Source organism: Pimephales promelas, chromosome 12 (genome assembly GCF_988280905.1).
Source record: "Pimephales promelas chromosome 12, fPimPro1.hap1.1, whole genome shotgun sequence".
In the NCBI taxonomy this organism is placed as follows: Eukaryota; Metazoa; Chordata; class Actinopteri; order Cypriniformes; family Leuciscidae; genus Pimephales; species Pimephales promelas.
In genome coordinates, this window is record NC_142780.1 from 20,714,500 (window position 1) to 20,732,605 (window position 18,106).

At 36.4% G+C, this 18,106-nt stretch overlaps 4 protein-coding genes across 6 annotated transcripts; 2 read left to right on the forward strand and 2 right to left on the reverse strand.

Annotated features, from left to right (window-relative positions):
• Window positions 1–697: 697 nt before the first annotated feature.
• negaly6 (neuromast-expressed gpi-anchored lymphocyte antigen 6) lies at window positions 698–2,556 on the reverse strand. The gene is made up of 5 exons (XM_039679649.2): window positions 2,508–2,556; window positions 2,140–2,253; window positions 1,902–2,051; window positions 1,709–1,819; window positions 698–1,056 (listed from the first exon to the last, which is right to left on the reverse strand). Exons 1-5 carry the CDS (start codon window positions 2,554–2,556, stop codon window positions 848–850), a joined length of 633 nt encoding a protein of 210 aa, XP_039535583.2. The 3' UTR covers window positions 698–847.
• Window positions 2,557–4,076: 1,520 nt separating this feature from the next.
• LOC120484802 (urokinase plasminogen activator surface receptor) lies at window positions 4,077–4,820 on the reverse strand. The gene is made up of 3 exons (XM_039680226.2): window positions 4,646–4,820; window positions 4,423–4,533; window positions 4,077–4,300 (listed from the first exon to the last, which is right to left on the reverse strand). The coding sequence occupies exons 1-3, from the start codon at window positions 4,797–4,799 to the stop codon at window positions 4,089–4,091; spliced, it is 477 nt and encodes a 158-aa protein (XP_039536160.2). The 5' UTR covers window positions 4,800–4,820; the 3' UTR covers window positions 4,077–4,088.
• Window positions 4,821–6,823: 2,003 nt separating this feature from the next.
• Window positions 6,824–12,692, forward strand: smg9 (SMG9 nonsense mediated mRNA decay factor). Its single transcript, XM_039679533.2, has 13 exons — window positions 6,824–7,297; window positions 7,634–7,714; window positions 7,838–8,069; window positions 8,934–9,031; window positions 9,121–9,233; window positions 9,340–9,451; window positions 9,537–9,632; window positions 9,838–9,923; window positions 10,475–10,581; window positions 10,704–10,811; window positions 10,912–11,037; window positions 11,838–11,979; window positions 12,147–12,692. Exons 1-13 carry the CDS (start codon window positions 7,154–7,156, stop codon window positions 12,223–12,225), a joined length of 1,524 nt encoding a protein of 507 aa, XP_039535467.2. The 5' UTR covers window positions 6,824–7,153; the 3' UTR covers window positions 12,226–12,692.
• Window positions 12,693–12,823: 131 nt separating this feature from the next.
• On the forward strand, window positions 12,824–17,994 carry LOC120484396 (uncharacterized). Of its 3 annotated transcripts, none has more exons than XM_089117658.1 (3): window positions 12,824–13,645; window positions 14,669–14,803; window positions 15,189–17,994. In XM_089117658.1, exon 3 carries the CDS (start codon window positions 15,258–15,260, stop codon window positions 17,562–17,564), a length of 2,307 nt encoding a protein of 768 aa, XP_088973784.1. In that variant the 5' UTR covers window positions 12,824–13,645; window positions 14,669–14,803; window positions 15,189–15,257; the 3' UTR covers window positions 17,565–17,994. The 3 variants fall into 3 exon arrangements, with proteins under 3 accessions (XP_088973784.1, XP_039535464.2, XP_039535465.2); XM_039679530.2 differs by lacking the exon at window positions 14,669–14,803 and having other exon boundaries at window positions 12,824–13,119; window positions 13,530–13,645; XM_039679531.2 differs by lacking the exon at window positions 14,669–14,803 and having other exon boundaries at window positions 12,824–13,103; window positions 13,530–13,645.
• Window positions 17,995–18,106: the final 112 nt, after the last annotated feature.

Genomic DNA, 18,106 nt, shown 5'->3' on the forward strand with positions numbered 1-18,106 from the left:
AAATGTTTTAAGAAATGCAGTTGCTTGCCATTCTGCTGTTTAATAGTTTGGGGACTGCAAGATTGTAATTTTAAGTAATATTTGATTTGGCAAGGATGCATTAAATAGATCAAAAAAAAAAATTATATAATAGTTATGGTTTCCACAAAAATATAAAGGAGCACAATTATTTCCTAGACTGTTATGAAATCAATTCTGAAAGATCATGTGACTGAAGACTGGAGGAATGATGCTGAAAATTCATATGCTTTGCATCACATGAAAAATTACATTTTAAAATATATTAAACTAGAAAACTTGTTTTAAATTATAATAATTAACAATATTACTGTATTTTTTTTTAATCAAATAAATGTGGCTTTCTTGAAAATCCTCTCACCCATCCCTGAGGTATTGAAAGGTATGTTTGTGCAAATATAATAAAGTCGGCAAAAACGAAAGGTGAAACAAGATGCTTTGAGATCATCAGATTTCATTTCCTTTGTCCAAGACAATTCAGAGACCAGAGGCATAAAAGATTTGTGTAACAATATATTAGTGTACTGAAACTGGATTCCATTTAGAAAATCTACACCCTCTTAAAAGCAAAATATCAGCAAACAAATACTGTTACACACCAGTTTCTGAAGAACAGGTTCTCACCAAAGCTGTGTTAATTATACATATAAAAAAGCCTAAAATGAAATAAATGAATGTCTAAATGAAAATTTCAGTATATACACAATACAGTATATTTGTGTTAGCAATTGTAACTGATCAGTACAACCAACACATAAAAATGTTGGTTGGATTTTATTTATTTATTAGAATTGAAGCCTCACGGAGCATCATGACGAGAGCTGTGTGCTCAGAATGACATCAGTACGATGGCATACATCAGAAGCCCCAGCTGAAACAAGGCGGTGGCGGTGTGTGCGCTGTTACAGAGAAGTCCTTTGCAGCAGGACAGGTCCACTGATGATGTGCTGGTCTGGCTGATCTTGGTGGACAGGTCACCATTACAGAAACTTCTGGTTGCACATCCTCTCATTATTATCTTCTGTCCATCATTATTGACTGTTGATAAAATGGGGGGATAAATTCAGGGCAATGCAGAGGATCACACACTCATTCTTTTTTAAGAAGAAAACAACAAGATATTTGATCAAACAACTGATGATGACTGTTGATTTTAACAATGGCACAAAAAATACTATTTGGGGCAGTGAGCCTTTGAAAGATAAAACCGTTCCATCGCCCATAGCATTCTCCAATGACATGTCAGAAAGTCCCTTATTAAGCTCAGATTATATCTCCTATATTTAACCAACCTTTTTATCACAATTTAAAATAACTGTTTTCGCTTTTAGTATTATAATACAAAAATATATAATTTATTTAGATTTATAATAAAAATATATATTATATAATAAATAAATAAAAACTTTACGTTTCTTTCAGTGTCACGTGATCATTCAGAAATCTTGGCTGATTTGGTGCTCAAGAGACATTTATTTTTTCAATTTTTCACACTCAAACACACACACTATTCAATTTAAAAAATCGAAAAAATCCCTTAAAACACTGAAATGCGTTCAGACTCTTTTCAGTTGAAGTTTGGTTTAGAAAAATAATAATATTAACAATTCAATAGAGCTTAGGCTACTCAGACTATGACCATTTTTATCTCACTATAGGCTATAGTCTCTTTTCTTATGTTTTATCGTACCTGTTGCCTTGATACAATACTCTTCATCGTCAACACAAGGTAAAGTTGATGAGCAGTCTTCTCCATTGCAGGTGTAGCAATCTATTCCATTTGGGAGCCGAGTGGGTGATCCTATGAAATATGCATAATTAAAGCAACAAGTTATGCTTGACTCTTATGTAGGCTATATATTGTCTCTTGGTGTTATACGTACCTGGTTGACTTTGGTTATTATTGCACAGGTCAGTGCCGCAGCACTCATTGTTCATAACTATTTTTGTAATTCCAACGTTTACAGATGCAGTCACGCATTGTTGGGGTACGGAGCAGTTCTTCATAATCATGTCAGCCAATTGGTTGTTTCCTATAGTAGAAATTTACATCGTACTTGTTTTAAAAACACAAGACACAGTGAATTTCAGTTTAAATATTGAGTCTGCCACAAAACTTGCCTGTATAGGTTGTGGTTTTCATGGTCCCACACTGACCGACAGGACACTCTACTTTAGTCTCAACGCATTTAGTTGACGTCTCAGGAATGCACTGATAGCAGGTTAGGCAATTTACTGGAATCGAACAAGTCTAAATAAATCTTTAAGCACTACAGTTTTAAACAAACAAAACATTTAAAAATAAATAGCTCTTTTAGAAAAGTAGGCCTATAGTCAAATTTCAGAAAATATGGCATAATGCAAAGTATGGCTATCTTAAGGAAATATATGTCCAGGCCTAAACATTGATACAGCAAATAAGGAAAAAAATAATTTACACTTAGTACTAAATGCTAAAGTGTGTGTAAAAAAATAAATCCAACAATTACCTTTGTAGAAAAGTGTACTTATAAGAATAAAGAGGATAAAGTGTGCCATTTTGATTTGAGCTCAGACTGAGATGAGAAGGGAGGGACAGGAGACTAAATCCCACAGAAACATGAAACATGCTGAAACTGATACTCTGATGTTCTCTCAACAACAACAAAAAAGTTGCCAACGTGTCACAACTATAATTTTTTAGTTTTACAGCGAATCTTGAAACTTATTGGTTTATTGATTGATACTGGTATGTGAATGTAGGCGTGTGTGAGGGAGGGAGAGATGGAGAATTCGTGTTATTTTATGTTTTTCTTGTATAGAACAATACATACACTACATGTGTTGACATTAGGTATTAACAGAAAATGACTGAATTACAAGGGGGAAATGCATAGACAGTGTTGTGTCGACAGAAAAGTACATTATTGTTAAATTTTTTACTATAAAACAATATAAAACCAAAACTATTAAACATAATAAATATTTATCTTCTCTTTTACTTTTATGTTGCAGACCTGCATTTAAATCTTTCTTTATAATGTTACAAATATTGGTAATTTCATAGCAGTTAATGGTGATAATGTAATTTAACTGCCGCACATGGCTACAAAGGACCAACATTGGCAGAGCCAAATCCACAAGCTTCACGTCTCAGATATTATTTATCATGTTTTTCTTATGGAAATGGTTACACTGTTGTGTTTCTGTGTGACCGGTTTTAGGTCCTCAAGCTTTTTTTGTATTCTTCTTCTTCAAACATTCAAGGAAAATTAGTAGTTTGTCATGATACAACCCCTTTAAAATAATTTTTACAAGAATTTATTTTAGCCCCTTATTCCAGAATTTGTATTAAACTATAGGTCATATATTTTCATGATTTGTAATCACAACATTTTTTCTTTTGTCAAATCAACTTAGATCATTATGTAGTATGGATATAGTTCACTTCAGATAGCATAATATTTTGAGTTTCTCATGATTAAATCAATCTCCTTTATTGTATTAACTCAATTTTTCCATTTCAATGAACTTTGAATTGTAAGGCAATCAGGTTACTTATTTTAAGTTAAAATCAACAATATTTTTTTATGCTGTACAGTGTGGTAAATGGTAAATCATTTATATAGCGCGCTTTCACAGACACAATGGCCACCAAAGCGCTTTACAATTTGCCTCACATTCACCCATTCACTCACTCATTCATACATCGACGGCATCAAATTTTCAACTTTTTTTTTTAAGTTATACAAAATTCAACTCATTTAAGTGAGTTTAATGTAATTTAAATGACTTAATCATCCAAGTTGATTGTACTTAAACATTTAAGGCAGCTGCAACTTTCTTTATTTTTTACATGCTATTAAACTATTTCCAAAAGTAAAACATAAAGATGCTCACATGAAAAACAAGCACATTATACAATTTCCTCCACCACCAGGTCTCCATCTCCTCTATTAACAGAATAGAAAAAAAAACTTGCGATTCACCTTATTCAGACAGCCAACTTCCAAACATTAAAATGTATTTAAGTCATTGCATTAGATTACAAATGTTTTGCAAAAGAAATTGTTGGTTGTTGAAAGCATGTATCAGAACACAAACAGAGAGAGAAGAGGTACCAGCATCACAAAATGAACTCTCAAGTCACAAGCAGCATTACACAGGTTTCCCTCACAGCATTTCATGTAAACGCCAAAGCCAAAGCCCTGAACGGGTAATCCCAGATATTGTGTTGCGTTGAGCCCACAGAACAACTTGCTTGAACATCCTTTTGTCGTCTCCTTCTTGCCACTGATGTCAACTGAGAGAAAAGAAGAGCTGGTGTAAAGTTGAATGTCCAAATAAAAACTATACCAATCATTTGCAGTGGTATTCATGTCTATGCATAGATTCATTAAAACTTTTAATAAAGAAGCGCTTCACCTGTAGTGATAAAGCATTGAGTCTCATCACCCTCACAAGCCAACGGATTTGAGCAGTCAGTGCCATTGCAGGTGAAACATTGCTTCCCGTTCGGAGACTGTTTTGGCAAGTCTAGGCAGGTTACATGAATTATAAATAGTATAAATTAATATATATAGCCTATATAACACTAATAATAATATAAATTAATGTCAAGAGAAAAAAATACCTCTTACTCACTAACCTGGTGCATTTTCAATGTTGCAAAACTCTGCATTACAGCATTGGGAGTTAAGGGTCACTTTGCTTTGTCCAGAACTCATGCTCCCATTAACACACACATCTCCGCAGGTCTTCACGCTGATACTATTTTTTTTGCCATCTACAAAGACCAACATTAAAACCCCTTCAGTAACAAAAACCCTAACTTAGACATTTTTCAGAATCATGTTATTCTTACATGCCAATATGTTTGTGGTCTTGGAGCCACAACCAGATGGACAGTTTATTACACTTTGTGTGCATGCTGTTAGGCCTGGACATCCATTACACTGCAGTGTCAGTGCTGAAAAATGAGATAAATAATACATACAGTGTGAATTTGTTTACAAATGGAAGCACCAATCTTATACAGGATTAATTTAAATAAACAAACATGCAGAGTAAGTTGAGCAGTTAGAAACAAATACACATTTCAAATAGACTGTGCACACTTTACCTTTGGAGAAAAAAACACAGGTGAGAAGCAAAGCGATGTGCAGTGCCATGGTTGGACTGAGTGAAGGATGTCAGCTTGACAGGATGAGTTCTTATGCATTTCCACAGTCTTGTTTGCATTGCAAGGATCATTGCAAGCTGTCTGATTTCATTCAGGAAGTACATTTGTTTGCAGAATGCAAAGAAAATATCCTCAAGGACGAAACTAAAGTAATGAGGAAAAATGGCGGATAAGTAAAGTCTTTGCAGAAATTGTTTTTACAGATTGTTTCAAAGCAGCCATACAGGAAGAGTTGTGAGGTTCAGCTTGATAACATCAGTTATGGAGAAGGTGTCATGAACATTTTTTTACAGCATTTCTTAACCTTCATAAAAATAATATTGGTTGATGATAATGTGTTGTTGGTTTTAACTTTTTCACTTGGAATGTATTTGTTTTTAGTGAAAGATATGATCTCAAATTAATAAATGATCAATTTAAAAGTATTTTTCATTGTCATGAAATATGGATTATGTTAACAAATTGAACCTTATTGTGAAGTGTTTATATATTGTGAAAGAGATATAATGAAATGAAGGTCAGTGAAGTACAGTGTTTGTTTGGGACTTTCACTGTATGGAAAAATCGCTGATACATACTTCAAAATATCTACTTTTTTCTTCCCCTGAAAAAAATATTCATTACATATAAAGTCAATAACGCATTCATCACCTTTTTTTAAAAAACACATCACCATGTTGGTTTGTATGTATGTCTGACTGTTAAATTAAAAAAAAAAAAAAACATCACCTAGTGCATCGAGTTTAAATAAGATTTTTTTTTTTTACACTTTATAGAGGTATCTTTCTTTATGTCTTTATATTTTTTTAGGTAATGTAATTATTGTGTTCTTGTTTATATGGCAAAAATGTGTTGCTGCTATTGATGTGTGATATGGGAATTGACTATGACAGGTTCGGCGGTATGGTTAGGTTTAAGGGTGGGTTAGGTGTAAGGGAAGGGTCAATAGAGTAATTATTGATGTAATTACAGAAATTAATTACTGCTGTAATTACATGCAGGTATTTTTGTAATATGTGTACAGTGTAAAACATGAATGAAGGCCTACACAATAAGTGCATTGTATCAAATTATAAATTTAAATGATACATAGTCAAAGACACTTAATATGAAGTGAGACATTTAAATAAGTTAATACATGTTTATTTATACTTTTTATACACTAAATACATGAAATGTGTCACACATATACCAGATGGCTTGTCCTATCCTACAACTACGTTTTATAAGGATGCATAGGTCATGTTTACATGACATGTCTAGTTTTTTCCTATTTTTGCATTTTTCAGTGACGTTGACATTTTTAAAACAAATTTTTGTAAAGATGCTTGTGTGCACTACGACATGCGTGACTGATGCGGCGTGACTGATGGTGAGACATTGTCATAATAGGCTACTGAATTGTTTCTATCGTCGCAACATGATTTGTTTTCATTTAAACTTTATTTCTGTAAAAAAATAAAATGGTCGCTGAATCGTAAAAATGCAAATTTTAATCGTGAATGTGGCAAAAACGTATTATTTAAAATAAATACAACAATGTTATATTTATATTAGGCTATGCAATCCTATTTTATGACTGCCCATGCGATTTTATGAACCAAATGATCGGAACGAAAAACCGACATTGCGTTTCCTCATCGGCCTATTTTCAGATTCGTACCGACAACACTCTGGGATCTGTGGACGCTGACATCTTCATTTTAATACTACAATATTCTAGAATAAATATAAATGAGCAATTAGTCATTTAATTAGTTAGTAAAGGCTATCTACAGTGCGAACATGTGAGCTATTAGTTATTAATATGTTTTGATATGTAATGCCCTGCCTTATTAACACTGTATAAAAGTTAGAATGGCAAATACTATAGCTAACGTTACTCGTTTTGAACATTAAGAAACTGCTTTGCAAGAATAGTCATAATAGTAAGAAGTCCAGCACTCAATAGTAGTATCTAGCAAGCAAGCAAGCATGTCTGAGTCCGGTCACAGTCAGCCCGGTTTGTACGGTCAGGGAAGGAGGAGGAGACGACGGCGAGACCGAGACCCAGGACCGCCTGGACAAAACCTCTCCGGCCCCAGTCGGGATCGAGACTATGTTCCCCGTGAGCGCAGGGTGAGATTCTGTGCCAAAACAGGGACTGTCTACCTTAACATGATTTTTGAAAGATGAGTTAAACATATTATAAATGTATAATTAATATTATAAATGTGAAAAAAATGTAGATTTTTTTTTCCCCTAACGTTACTCTTAACGTTCCTCACTATAATAATAATAATAAATACTTGTTTATTTTATTTAAAACTAATATTTGTTTGAAATTTGAACACTTTTGTATTATTTGTTTATTTTGATACATTTATTAATGTTTTTCCATTGATCCCCTAGCTCTCCTTTGTGTTTTTAAAAACTTTCTAAAATGTGTATGAAATTATTATCATGAATTCTCAGGATGGGAGTGAGGAAGCTACAGGACCTCATCTACAGAAGACCCCCATTATTCTGGCTAAACCTCCTGGAGAGAGAATAAGTGTATAAATATAATTTATGTTTATCCTACACAAGCAAACAATATAAGTGAATAGTTCATTCTTGCTTAGGTTTGTTTTGTATATATAACTACTGATGTATAATATTGTCTTGGTTCGATTTCAGTCCAAACCAAGTGCTCCAGCGACTGGAGCTGTCGCATCTTTGGAAAAGCCGATCATGCTCATTAAGACCAGAGATGAAGGGGGGAAACCTGGGAACACTCCTGATGTGCCTCCTTCAACCTCAGGTGCAGGAACTGTCAAACTGGAGAGGGAAGGTCAGCGGCCAACTCAACCTGTGTATCAGATCCAGAACAGAGGCATGGGCTCAGCTGCGTCCGGTGGAGCTGTGGATCGTCAGTAATTTTCTCACGTTTCTCTCCTTAAGGCCCCGATATACTCACGGCGGAGTTGTTTTTCGTTCATCACTTTGGGGGATAAGGAAGTTTGAAACACGGAAACAGCGCTATAATGTTAGTGAACATACCGATGGCACCCCACACGGAGAATGCGGAGCCTCAGAGCCACACCTACCTATTATAATCACCACAGACTAATGGTAGTTTGAAGGTGTTTACCTGCCAGATTGAACTTTTCCGGAAAGGTCACTTTGGCAAGCTGTTTTAAGCACCAAAATGAACACCAAAAAAACTTTTGGGCTGATTTTGTTCAAACTGACGTCACACCGGTTCGTTCTTCAATTTCGCTTGAAGTATATCGGGACCTTAAAAGTCACCACGAAATCAAAATTGACTAAACTTCTTTTTTTTTTTTTTATGTTTTAAAAAAATGTATTGGATTTTTGTTAAACATAGCAAAACCACAGTACATATAACTCCCACAACATCCAATAATAACACAAGGGGTGGAAGGAAAAAAAATGTAGACTTGCCTTTTTAAAGTGCCATAAATATCAACTTTCATTAACCTCCATTGAGAATTTTGAAGTTGTTCAATATTATGATTATGCATTTTCAAGAGCGTATTCAACATAAATGGCTGAATTTACATTTGCTTGACCATTATTATTCTAAAATCAATCAGAAGGCATTTTACATTGCAGGCTCAATCATTTGAACATCAGTTTCCATCTCTAGTTGGTAGTATTTGAGACTTTATAATAACAGTGGTGGTTTCAACACAGATATTTACACATGCAAGCTTAAACTTATTATGTGTCTGTTTTAGTTTTCGATAATTTTTTTTTGTGTGATTTTCAGCTGTGATTGGCCAGACTAAGCTCCTCCCCCCTGAGAAGATGAAGCACAGCATTAAGCTGGTGGATGACCAAATGAATTGGTGTGACAGCGCTATGGAGGCAAGGGCATGTGTATTCTGTTAATAAATTAATAATGTTGTGTTTTGTATCATAATAGTCGGCTGATGTGTGTTTACTGTGTATCTCAGTATCTGAGAGATCAGACGGATATGTTAGTAGTTGGAGTTATTGGGCTACAAGGCACTGGCAAGTCCACAATCATGTCTCTCCTGTCTGCAAACAGCCCTGAGGAGGACCAGAGGTTAGTCCTTCATCAACATCATGATTCTGTATTTCTTACCAATTTTTTCGCTTTGTATTTCACTTCATTGTTATTGAGTTTCACCCATTAATTATATGTCAAACAGGGCGTATGTATTCAGAGCGCAGACGCAGGAGATCAAGGAGAGAGCTGGGAACCAGAGCAGTGGAATCGATTTCTACATCACTCAGGAGAGGGTCATCTTTCTGGACACGCAGGTCAGACTGTAGAGTCACACAGAGCACTGCTGTTTTCAGAATGTAGGCAGCTACTTGATGGAATAATGCTTTTTGTCATCTTCAGCCAATTTTGAGCCCTTCTATTTTGGATCACCTGATTAACAATGACCGCAAGCTTCCACCTGAATACAACCTCCCACACACTTATGTGGAGATGCAGGTGAGCACTATATGTTATGGACACTATATGTTATGTACCGTTTTACAAATAATTTAGTACAATATTAATAATTACTACAGTATGCCATCTTTTATTATTATCAGTGATGTCAGACTTATGCAAATACTACTTGTCACAAAAAATAAATCTGAAATAAACTGAAATTCTCCCTTTTTTCCCCCCCATTTCCAACTGTTTGGTTTAGTCTCTGCAGATCACTGCCTTCCTCTTTACCGTATGTCATGTTGTGATTGTGATTCAGGACTGGTTCACTGATATCAACTTATATAGGTATGCTAATAACTCCATCGCACCTATGCTTATTAAAATGACATTGAAATAATTTAACACAATTTGAACAATTAGTTTCATTACTATGTACTGTATATACACCGTTCAAAATGTTTTTTTTTGGAGTCTCTCAAGGCATTTAATTGGTCAAAAATACACTAAAACACACACAAAAATATTTTTTAAATGATTACAATTAAAAATAACTTATATTTGAATTTTATTTTAAAACTATACATTTTGAACTATTCTTTGATTTAATAGAAACTTCAAAAAACAGCATTTATTTGAAAAGTGTATTTGTAATACTTCTTAAAGTTCTTAAACAGTGGTATTCATATACACACACACATACATACAATATATTTATACACACACACAATAGGGGTGTAACCCTGGCATCATGGCCAAATTTGCCGTCTGGCCTCTGTCTCCCATCTTGCCCTCCTATTCATCCCCATACATTATGTATTGGCTTCATCACTCACATTCGTCTCCTGGAGTCTGGAGACTCTATGTTGCATGAAACCAACAGCCGTGTCCGTTACCAGGTTTCTGCAGACTGCTGAGATGCTGAAACCCTCAACTCCCTCTGCCAGTCATGACAGCACCGGCTCCTCGGGGGCAGATGATGGCTCTGAGTATTACCCCCACATAGGTAAGAAAACTATGAATGTTCTGAAATATGGACATTCATAATATATGAAGCTTCTGGCAAATGCTCACAGAATTAGTTTTGTATAAGGGTTTAACTCATGACTTTTCTTTCTATTTGCATAGTTTTCTTGCAGAACAAAGCGAGGAGGGAGGAGTTCTGTCCAAGAAACCTGAAGAAGATGCATATGGCTGTTGACAAGCTTATGGCCCATTCCCACTTAAAATATAAAGGTCAGTTCCCTTTACGTGACAGTAAACACATTCATTAACACCATGTGATTGGTGATTTGGTGTTTGGCTGAATGACTTTTTTTTTTGCTTCCTGTTGAAGGCACATTATCCATGATGGATTGTAACATATTCCCTGGACTGAGTCGAGATTACTTGGAGGCAGAAGTCAATCTTTTCCTCTTACCTATGATGGAGAATGATGGGGAAGATGCTTTGACAAGAGCAGGTCAGAAAGATTAGTTGTTTAGCTAAATGTTAAGCTAAATATCAAGTGTAGCTTCATTACAAGAAACAAGCCCAAAGAAATCTTTTTTTATGTGTCATAACCAAAAGTGTTTGCGAAAGTCTTTTTAGTGAAATCAATTTTTAGTGCTAAATTCTAGTGAAATCCTAAAAATACTTATAAATTAGACGTTTAATTACTTCTAAAACTTTCACACTTGATTAACATTTTTTTATAGTTACTGATAACTATTAGCACAAGTACACACTTTTGGCATGCAGGAACTGAGAATAATTTTAGTAAAAGAAACTCCTTTTGACACTAAATTAGCTCCTCCTTCAGAGTAGGGTCTAACCCATCTGAACACATGCCATACGAGACACATTTATAAAAAGTTGTGTAAACATACTGTACTTACTCCACAAACTAATCCCACGAACATGGAAAACATAGATGGACCGACGGTGAAGTCCAGGCGCTGGCGTTAAATATGATGTCTTAAATGATGTCACTGTCTGCCGGTTTATGTCACTTCAGAGTTCCTACTGGCTGTGCGAATGCTATCAGGAAAATGTACTTTATATAGTTTGTATACACTACACTACACTAGCCGATGTACGTTAAATAGCTTGTATTGTCAGAGATCTCATGCAAGTAGGCACAACAGTTTTCTATATCTTTCTCATGAACACTATAATGGATACTGTATATATTTTTCATTTCTAGCAAGCATGCTTTTTCATGATTCTCCATTGTCCTTGATGAACTAACTTTCGTTGCATTTGGTCTATTTTGTGCACCAGGTTCAGGCCCCCCTCTTTTCTCTCTGCTGCCTGGTTACAGAGGTCATCCCAGCTTTTCTTCACTGGTTTCTAAATTCCGCAGTCAGATCCTGGCCATGTCCCGCAGTCAGCTCTCACACACAATCCTCACTGAGAAAAACTGGTAATGCTTCTGTTCTTCCTTTTGGAACTGAATTTTATATTTAAATGTACATTTTATACATCATTTTCAATGGAATATTTGAATTAAGAAAATATCAAACAATAGTATTTCCATTTATGCGTACATCTGAATTCATATTAAGAGAATGGATGCATGTGTTTTTACAGGTTTCACTATGCAGCTAGAATTTGGGATGGAGTTAAGAAGTCATCTGCACTCTCTGAGTATAGTCGGCTGCTGTCATAGTCAGGATGGTGTCAAGAAACCTGTGAGATCATTGTTAAAGAGGACTGGGCCTCTTCTCAGATGATTTCAGGAGGCAGTTCTCAAAGAGAATTAGTGCAGTAGCACTAAATGAGGTTTAACCAGAGTGTTTTGTGAGGCCTGGATCACAACAGTGGGGTGTTTTGAATTGTTTGAGTTGTTTTTTTTATGAAAACTAGCAGGTGCCAGACAAGGACCATTCAGTCATTTGCTAAACTCATTGATATTGCAAGAGGTGATGTGCAAAGATTCAGTGATGTTAACATTTTTCTTTATGTAGTAAATATGTGAAGAGGCTTGTGATTTTTTTTATTCAGCTGATGTAAATAAAACAGTCAGAAATATGTGTTTGTATAAAAACTTGCAACTTAGATGCAATTGCAGCATGATTTTTCTGTGTAAATATTTCATAAGATCAGAATTAAAAATGTAATTTGTTGCATCTTTAATTTCTAGGTAATTAAATTATTATTTATTATTCAATTATATAAATTATTATTTTTTGGGGAAAATGGCTAAATCCTCATGTTTATCAGATATTATTACTCAAAACTATCATAATTACAAGCTAACATTTAATCAATACTGTATACAATCATATGTATTATATTTACAATATATAGGACAAATTATTTGAACGTATTGTTTGTTTATTAAATATTTTAGCAACATAACATCAGTTAATATATACATTTATGAAAGACACCTGTAATCAGGAAGCTATCTGAAAAAAATGTTGCGCATGCGCAATACATAGACTTGTTGTCCGGACGAATTTAGGAGACGGACCCGCGCGTGCGCACATTGTCTGGGGGAGGAGCCAGAATCCAAACACGAAAATTATTAATGAAATCGTTATTGTAAGTACACGCATTGGTAAGGAAGACTCTTCAACTAATTTTACTTACTATAAAGTATGTCAGAAATATATTACAATGAAAGGTCTGCCACTAACTTACATATTGTTCTTTTAAATGTCTGTTTTGCTTATATAGGCTAAGAGATGTTATCAATTAATAAAGTGTGATATCCGCCGTGACATAAAATCATTGTCATGAGTTGACAGAAAAATAAATACTATAAGTGCACAAACACAGACCACACCCTCAAAAGTTCTAGGAACAAGATTCAAACTGATTTAAATTGAAGGAAGCGTTTTATTGTATTGTAGCTCGCTGATATTACTGTAAGGTACGTCAATGCAGGTGTATGTGTGTAATATGTAGATTGTAATAATGTCAGACGTGTTTGTGTGCTGGTTACCAATATTTTTCTTCCATTTTCAGTATAAAGTAGCTGCATACGAGTTGGCATGGAAATCTTACCATGTGAGGAGGTGGAGCGTGTTACTGGTGCTAAAATACCTATGCTGCAAATTGGTGACACTTGCATTCAACAGTCTGTAAGTCCTGCAAATAATTCCCCCTATACGTGAAAACAAATCATGTCTTTCGGTGAATTTACAGTGAAATAAACACATTCTGGATTGGGGCAGTAATGTTACGAATTAGATGCTTTCCATCTGTTGACCATCGCAGTCACGCACATGAGCAATAAAGCATGAGAAATAGGCCTGACATTTACGTCAGCTTGTCCTGAAGCAGCTTTTAGATCGGTTTCTTTGGTAGTATGACATAAGTATTACATTTAGGCATCTGTTCTAAGACTTCTGGTGGACTGCACAGTCAAAAGCATAGCTGCTGTATTTCCAGTCTTGCCATTGTGCCTTTAAGCTAAATGTTGAGATCACGAAAACCGGTCTATTCTGTATTTCTGTTACATAAGTATCATTTTCTCTAGGAAAATTAGTTGACAAGAAATACAAATGTTGCTGCTGATACAGTATCATTCAAAAGTTTGGGGTCTGTAAGATATTTATTTTTTATTTTTCTTAATAGTTTAATTACTTTTATTCAGAAACTTTGTCAAAGAAAAATACTTTAACATTGTTAACAAAAGATTTCTATTTCAAATAAATGCCTTTCTTTTAAATTATGTATTCATCAAAGAAGCCTTAAAAAGGTAGCGTGGTTATTAAGCCGTCCAGATGTTTTCAACGTTGATGATAATAAGACATTTTTCTGCTCTTTTATTAAAGGTACAATATGCAGGATTTTTGCAGTAAAAGTATATATATCCAAAAAACACTAGGACAATGTTATATATTTTGTTTAGTTGATTACTTACAATATTCCAAATGTTTTAAACTATTAGTAAATCGTGAGAAAATCGCGATTTTACCCAAGGAAACGGGGCGTGTGAGCAGGGGTGAGGAGTCGCCAGTCGATGGCGTCATATCCGCGTTACCCCCGGTTTCCGCCAGGTTTGACCTCGTACGGCAAAAGTAACCATGGCGACTGGGTCGGTTATGCCCGTTATGCCTAGAAGGACGCTCACGCTGTTGTTGTTTTGTTCAAACATTAAGGACCATAGCAAGCAGACTTTGAGACAAAAAGAAGATTAAAATGAAGATCAACATCTTTCGAAATGCAGAGAGCTCCACGTCCGCGACTAACTTCGATTAAGAGACGCGAGTGTTGCAGGTTACTTTATTAAACAGGTGAGCAAATGTTGAGCATGGTGAGCAAACTAATCAATGTTATTCAGTTCAACATGATGAAAAGTTAGAATATGATCTGTAAGTTGTTCGGTAGAATGAAATGCGAATAATTGCGTTTGGCGCTGGTATACGTCTAGCAATCGCGCACTGCTTCATACCACAGTCATGTTAAAAACATCAATGTATTCAGTCATCCATAAAAGATCCATCAGCTTGACGTCAAGGTCCATAATTCCACTTAATGCAGAATATACGTCATCAATATACGCCTATGTTATTGTAAGAGGTTAGCGACCCCTGGTGGCAAAAAATCTTGCATATTGTACCTTTAAATGCACAATGCAGAAACGACTAGTTTTCTCTTAATTGTTTTCTTTGTTTTCAGGAGTATTACAAAACCATCATTTCGTCATATTACGGCTTCTCAGACGACTCCAGTGATGAGGACGACTACATGGCACCACTGCCAGTTACAAGTGAGGAAAGCTCTATGTGCTGTGTTTGTGGAGACAGTATCCCCTTCCTGGGTAACATGATAGAGCACTTTAAGACGCACACAGTCGAGGTGCATTGCCACCTGTGTCGAGCAAAGTTTGGACGTGTAATGTCGCTGGCGTTGCACTTAAAAAATGCCCACCCAAACCACAGTCTCTTTTGTGAAATCTGCGGATCAGTCTTTAGTTGCACATGGCATCTAAACGGACATATGGGTAAGCACCGGAAAGCCGCAATGGAGGTAAAAGCTGTGGTTAAAATGGAAGAGAAAGAAGAAATTAGCATCAAAGAGACCATAAGCTGCATTGATTTGAAAAGAGTAATCATGATAGATCATTCATATTGTGCCTCAGCTACGAATGACACTTGCAGAGACATCCAGAAACGCATTGAAAATGATACAAACTCCACAAATCAAGCCTCACACATCAAAACAGAAACAAAAAGATTGCCTCTTATTAAAGACGAACCAATTGATACCTTCAGCTTTTCTTCATTCCCCTCGAACCAATCAGAGCCAGAACATCTGAGTTTTAGGGTGAAGGAAGAGAATGACAATGAGGATGGGCTTAGAGAAACTGTAGTTTACGAGGTGGCTGCAGAGGAGGAAATTTGCCTGGCAGAAGATCAAGAAGGTACTGACACTGATGATGAGGCAAACCCTGACTCTCTACCCCCTGGTGACACAGCGTACAACCCAGACGAGGACCTCAGCTCAGATTCCGACGACGTTAGCTTAAAATGCATCTCCTACAGGTATCGCCGAAAGATAAAGAGAGGGAAGGAACAGGTGCCCAACAGGAAAACATCAGCAAATATAAATCTAGACTCAATCAACATAGCAGAGAAATTTGGGTTTCAGTCTGATTCTCCTTTTTGCTGCTATGGCAAATTCGCTAATTTGGAGAAGCACATGGATGATTGCAGGAACAAGCTGATGTTTACTTGCTGTCTGTGCAGTATGGCATGTGAGACTGAAGAGTTGCTGATGAAGCACATGATCGCAAAACACCCAGCAGCTGGGTATATCTGTGCGTTCTGCCACAATGTTTTCCCTAGACTGGACAATTTCAAAAATCACATCTGTAGGAAAAGACCTACAGGGAAAACAAACTTGCCGGCTACCTCGGTATCCCATTTACCCACAGTGCCTTTATCTAATAGCAGCGGTCAGGGAAGACCATCTGCCCCTACTTTGTATGCCTGTCAGAATACCATTAAAGTTATCCAAATAACTCCGACAGCGAACAGCGTTTCAACAACTCCTGATCCTCCACCTGCGGTCGTCCCATTGGGATCAACCGAAGTTCTGACGCTGCAACACCTGCTTCAAACAACTCCCCTGGGCACTGCTAAGGTGACCAATCTGGTTCCACAAGTTGTGGCTCTGCAACAAACTCTTGTTAGGCCCAATTTCCTTCCAAGGTCTTGTGTTGCTCGCCCGAAAGTTCCAGTCCATACACCTCCTGTAGTGCGTCCCTTGCTGTCAAATCCGGCCAGGATGACTCTACGTATCCCTACCCTTTCTAATCCACCTCTTCCAAATTCAGTCGTCGTATCCTTCTCGCCCACTGTGAACACTGCACACTGCACTGTCTCTGCACACACTTTTCTGTCATCCAACAAACCTGTTCTGAGACCAACATCAGTGGCTAATATTAGACCTCTACCTGTAAATGTCCTGCCGATGACCTCAGTCACCTTTCCCACCCTGGTGAGTGCTCTTACCGGGAACCACCATCCTCAGATTCCTCCTGCCCAGGTTCAGGCTCCGTTAAAAGTAGTGGCCATGTTTATGAATCCTAGCAGGGATTTGGCTCTTCAGAAGCGACACGAGAAGAGCTGGCGCTACAAGACCATCTTCCCCTGTCGCCACTGCGGTGCCGTCTCGAGACAACCATCGCTGAGGGTGCGTCATCGTTACTTACATCGTGGATCGAGATTGTACAAATGTCAGTGCGGAAGGTCGTTCCAGCAACAGCTGCATTTACTGAGGCACCAGGTCCAGCATGCGGAGTCGGTCCGATTTGTTTGTTCACGGTGTGGAAATACGTTCGAAGGGGCGCATGAATTGACCTGGCACAAACGGAAGCATAAAAAAGGCAAGCAAGCGAAAAAGAAATGCAAGGCGGCTTTTGACTGTAGCTGTGGACAGATGTTTGCGAGGCCGTCTGCGCTGTTGTGGCATATGCTTAAAAACTCAAAACTTTCTAAACGCACTAGAAAAATCTCAAAATCTGTCTCTCTAAGAATTGTTTGTAAATGAGACGCAAGTAAGACTAAAACTCGTCTGTTTTGCAAATCAACTGCATTTTTTTTTTTTTTTTTGGCCTAAATGATGATTTTTGTACGCACAATGTTTCTATTATTATGTTAACAACGGTGGTGGATCAGATTTTTTTTTTTTTTTAGACTGAAGACTTTGACAACCAAATCCATAAAATGGTAAATAGTGACTCTTTAGCCCTAATGATAAGATTTATGTGTCATGTAATGTAAAGTGAACATTGGTATAATTTGGTAGATTTGGTAAATCAGCGTGTATACATTTTGAGTTGAGTTGAGTGGATGTGACTACTAAAATAATGCTCACTAATTGAGAGCTCTCATTTATTAATAACCAAAGAAACACAACACTTTTTTTCTTCATTTTTATAGGGTTTTTGTGTCATACGTCAAGGATTGATTCTAACCCATTTGTAATAAAACACATAAATACACAGAGAAATGAATCTCTTGCTGTGTTTTTTAGGCTTACTCATCATAATATAGTTGGGAAAACACAAAGTTGTGTTAACATGAGATGGC

Bases quoted from the DNA above. Each gene is read 5' to 3' on its own strand.
- negaly6 (XM_039679649.2), bottom strand. From the start codon at position 2,556: ATGGCACACTTTATCCTCTTTATTCTTATAAGTACACTTTTCTACAAA. The intron at 2,052-2,139 runs GCAAGTTTTGTG...TTTCTACTATAG, and splicing joins GAAAACCACAACCTATACAG to GAAACAACCAATTGGCTGAC. The intron at 1,057-1,708 runs GTACGATAAAAC...TTTTATCAACAG, and splicing joins GTATTGTATCAAGGCAACAG to TCAATAATGATGGACAGAAG.
- LOC120484802 (XM_039680226.2), bottom strand. From the start codon at position 4,799: ATGTTGGTCTTTGTAGATGGCAAAAAAAATAGTATCAGCGTGAAGACC. The intron at 4,534-4,645 runs GTTAGTGAGTAA...TAACCTGCCTAG, and splicing joins CAACATTGAAAATGCACCAG to ACTTGCCAAAACAGTCTCCG. The intron at 4,301-4,422 runs GTGAAGCGCTTC...CTTTTCTCTCAG, and splicing joins TCAATGCTTTATCACTACAG to TTGACATCAGTGGCAAGAAG.
- smg9 (XM_039679533.2), top strand. From the start codon at position 7,154: ATGTCTGAGTCCGGTCACAGTCAGCCCGGTTTGTACGGTCAGGGAAGG. The intron at 7,715-7,837 runs GTATAAATATAA...GTTCGATTTCAG, and splicing joins CTCCTGGAGAGAGAATAAGT to TCCAAACCAAGTGCTCCAGC. The intron at 11,038-11,837 runs GTCAGAAAGATT...TTTGTGCACCAG, and splicing joins AGATGCTTTGACAAGAGCAG to GTTCAGGCCCCCCTCTTTTC.
- LOC120484396 (XM_039679530.2), top strand. From the start codon at position 13,556: ATGGAAATCTTACCATGTGAGGAGGTGGAGCGTGTTACTGGTGCTAAA. The intron at 13,646-15,188 runs GTAAGTCCTGCA...CTTTGTTTTCAG, and splicing joins ACACTTGCATTCAACAGTCT to GAGTATTACAAAACCATCAT.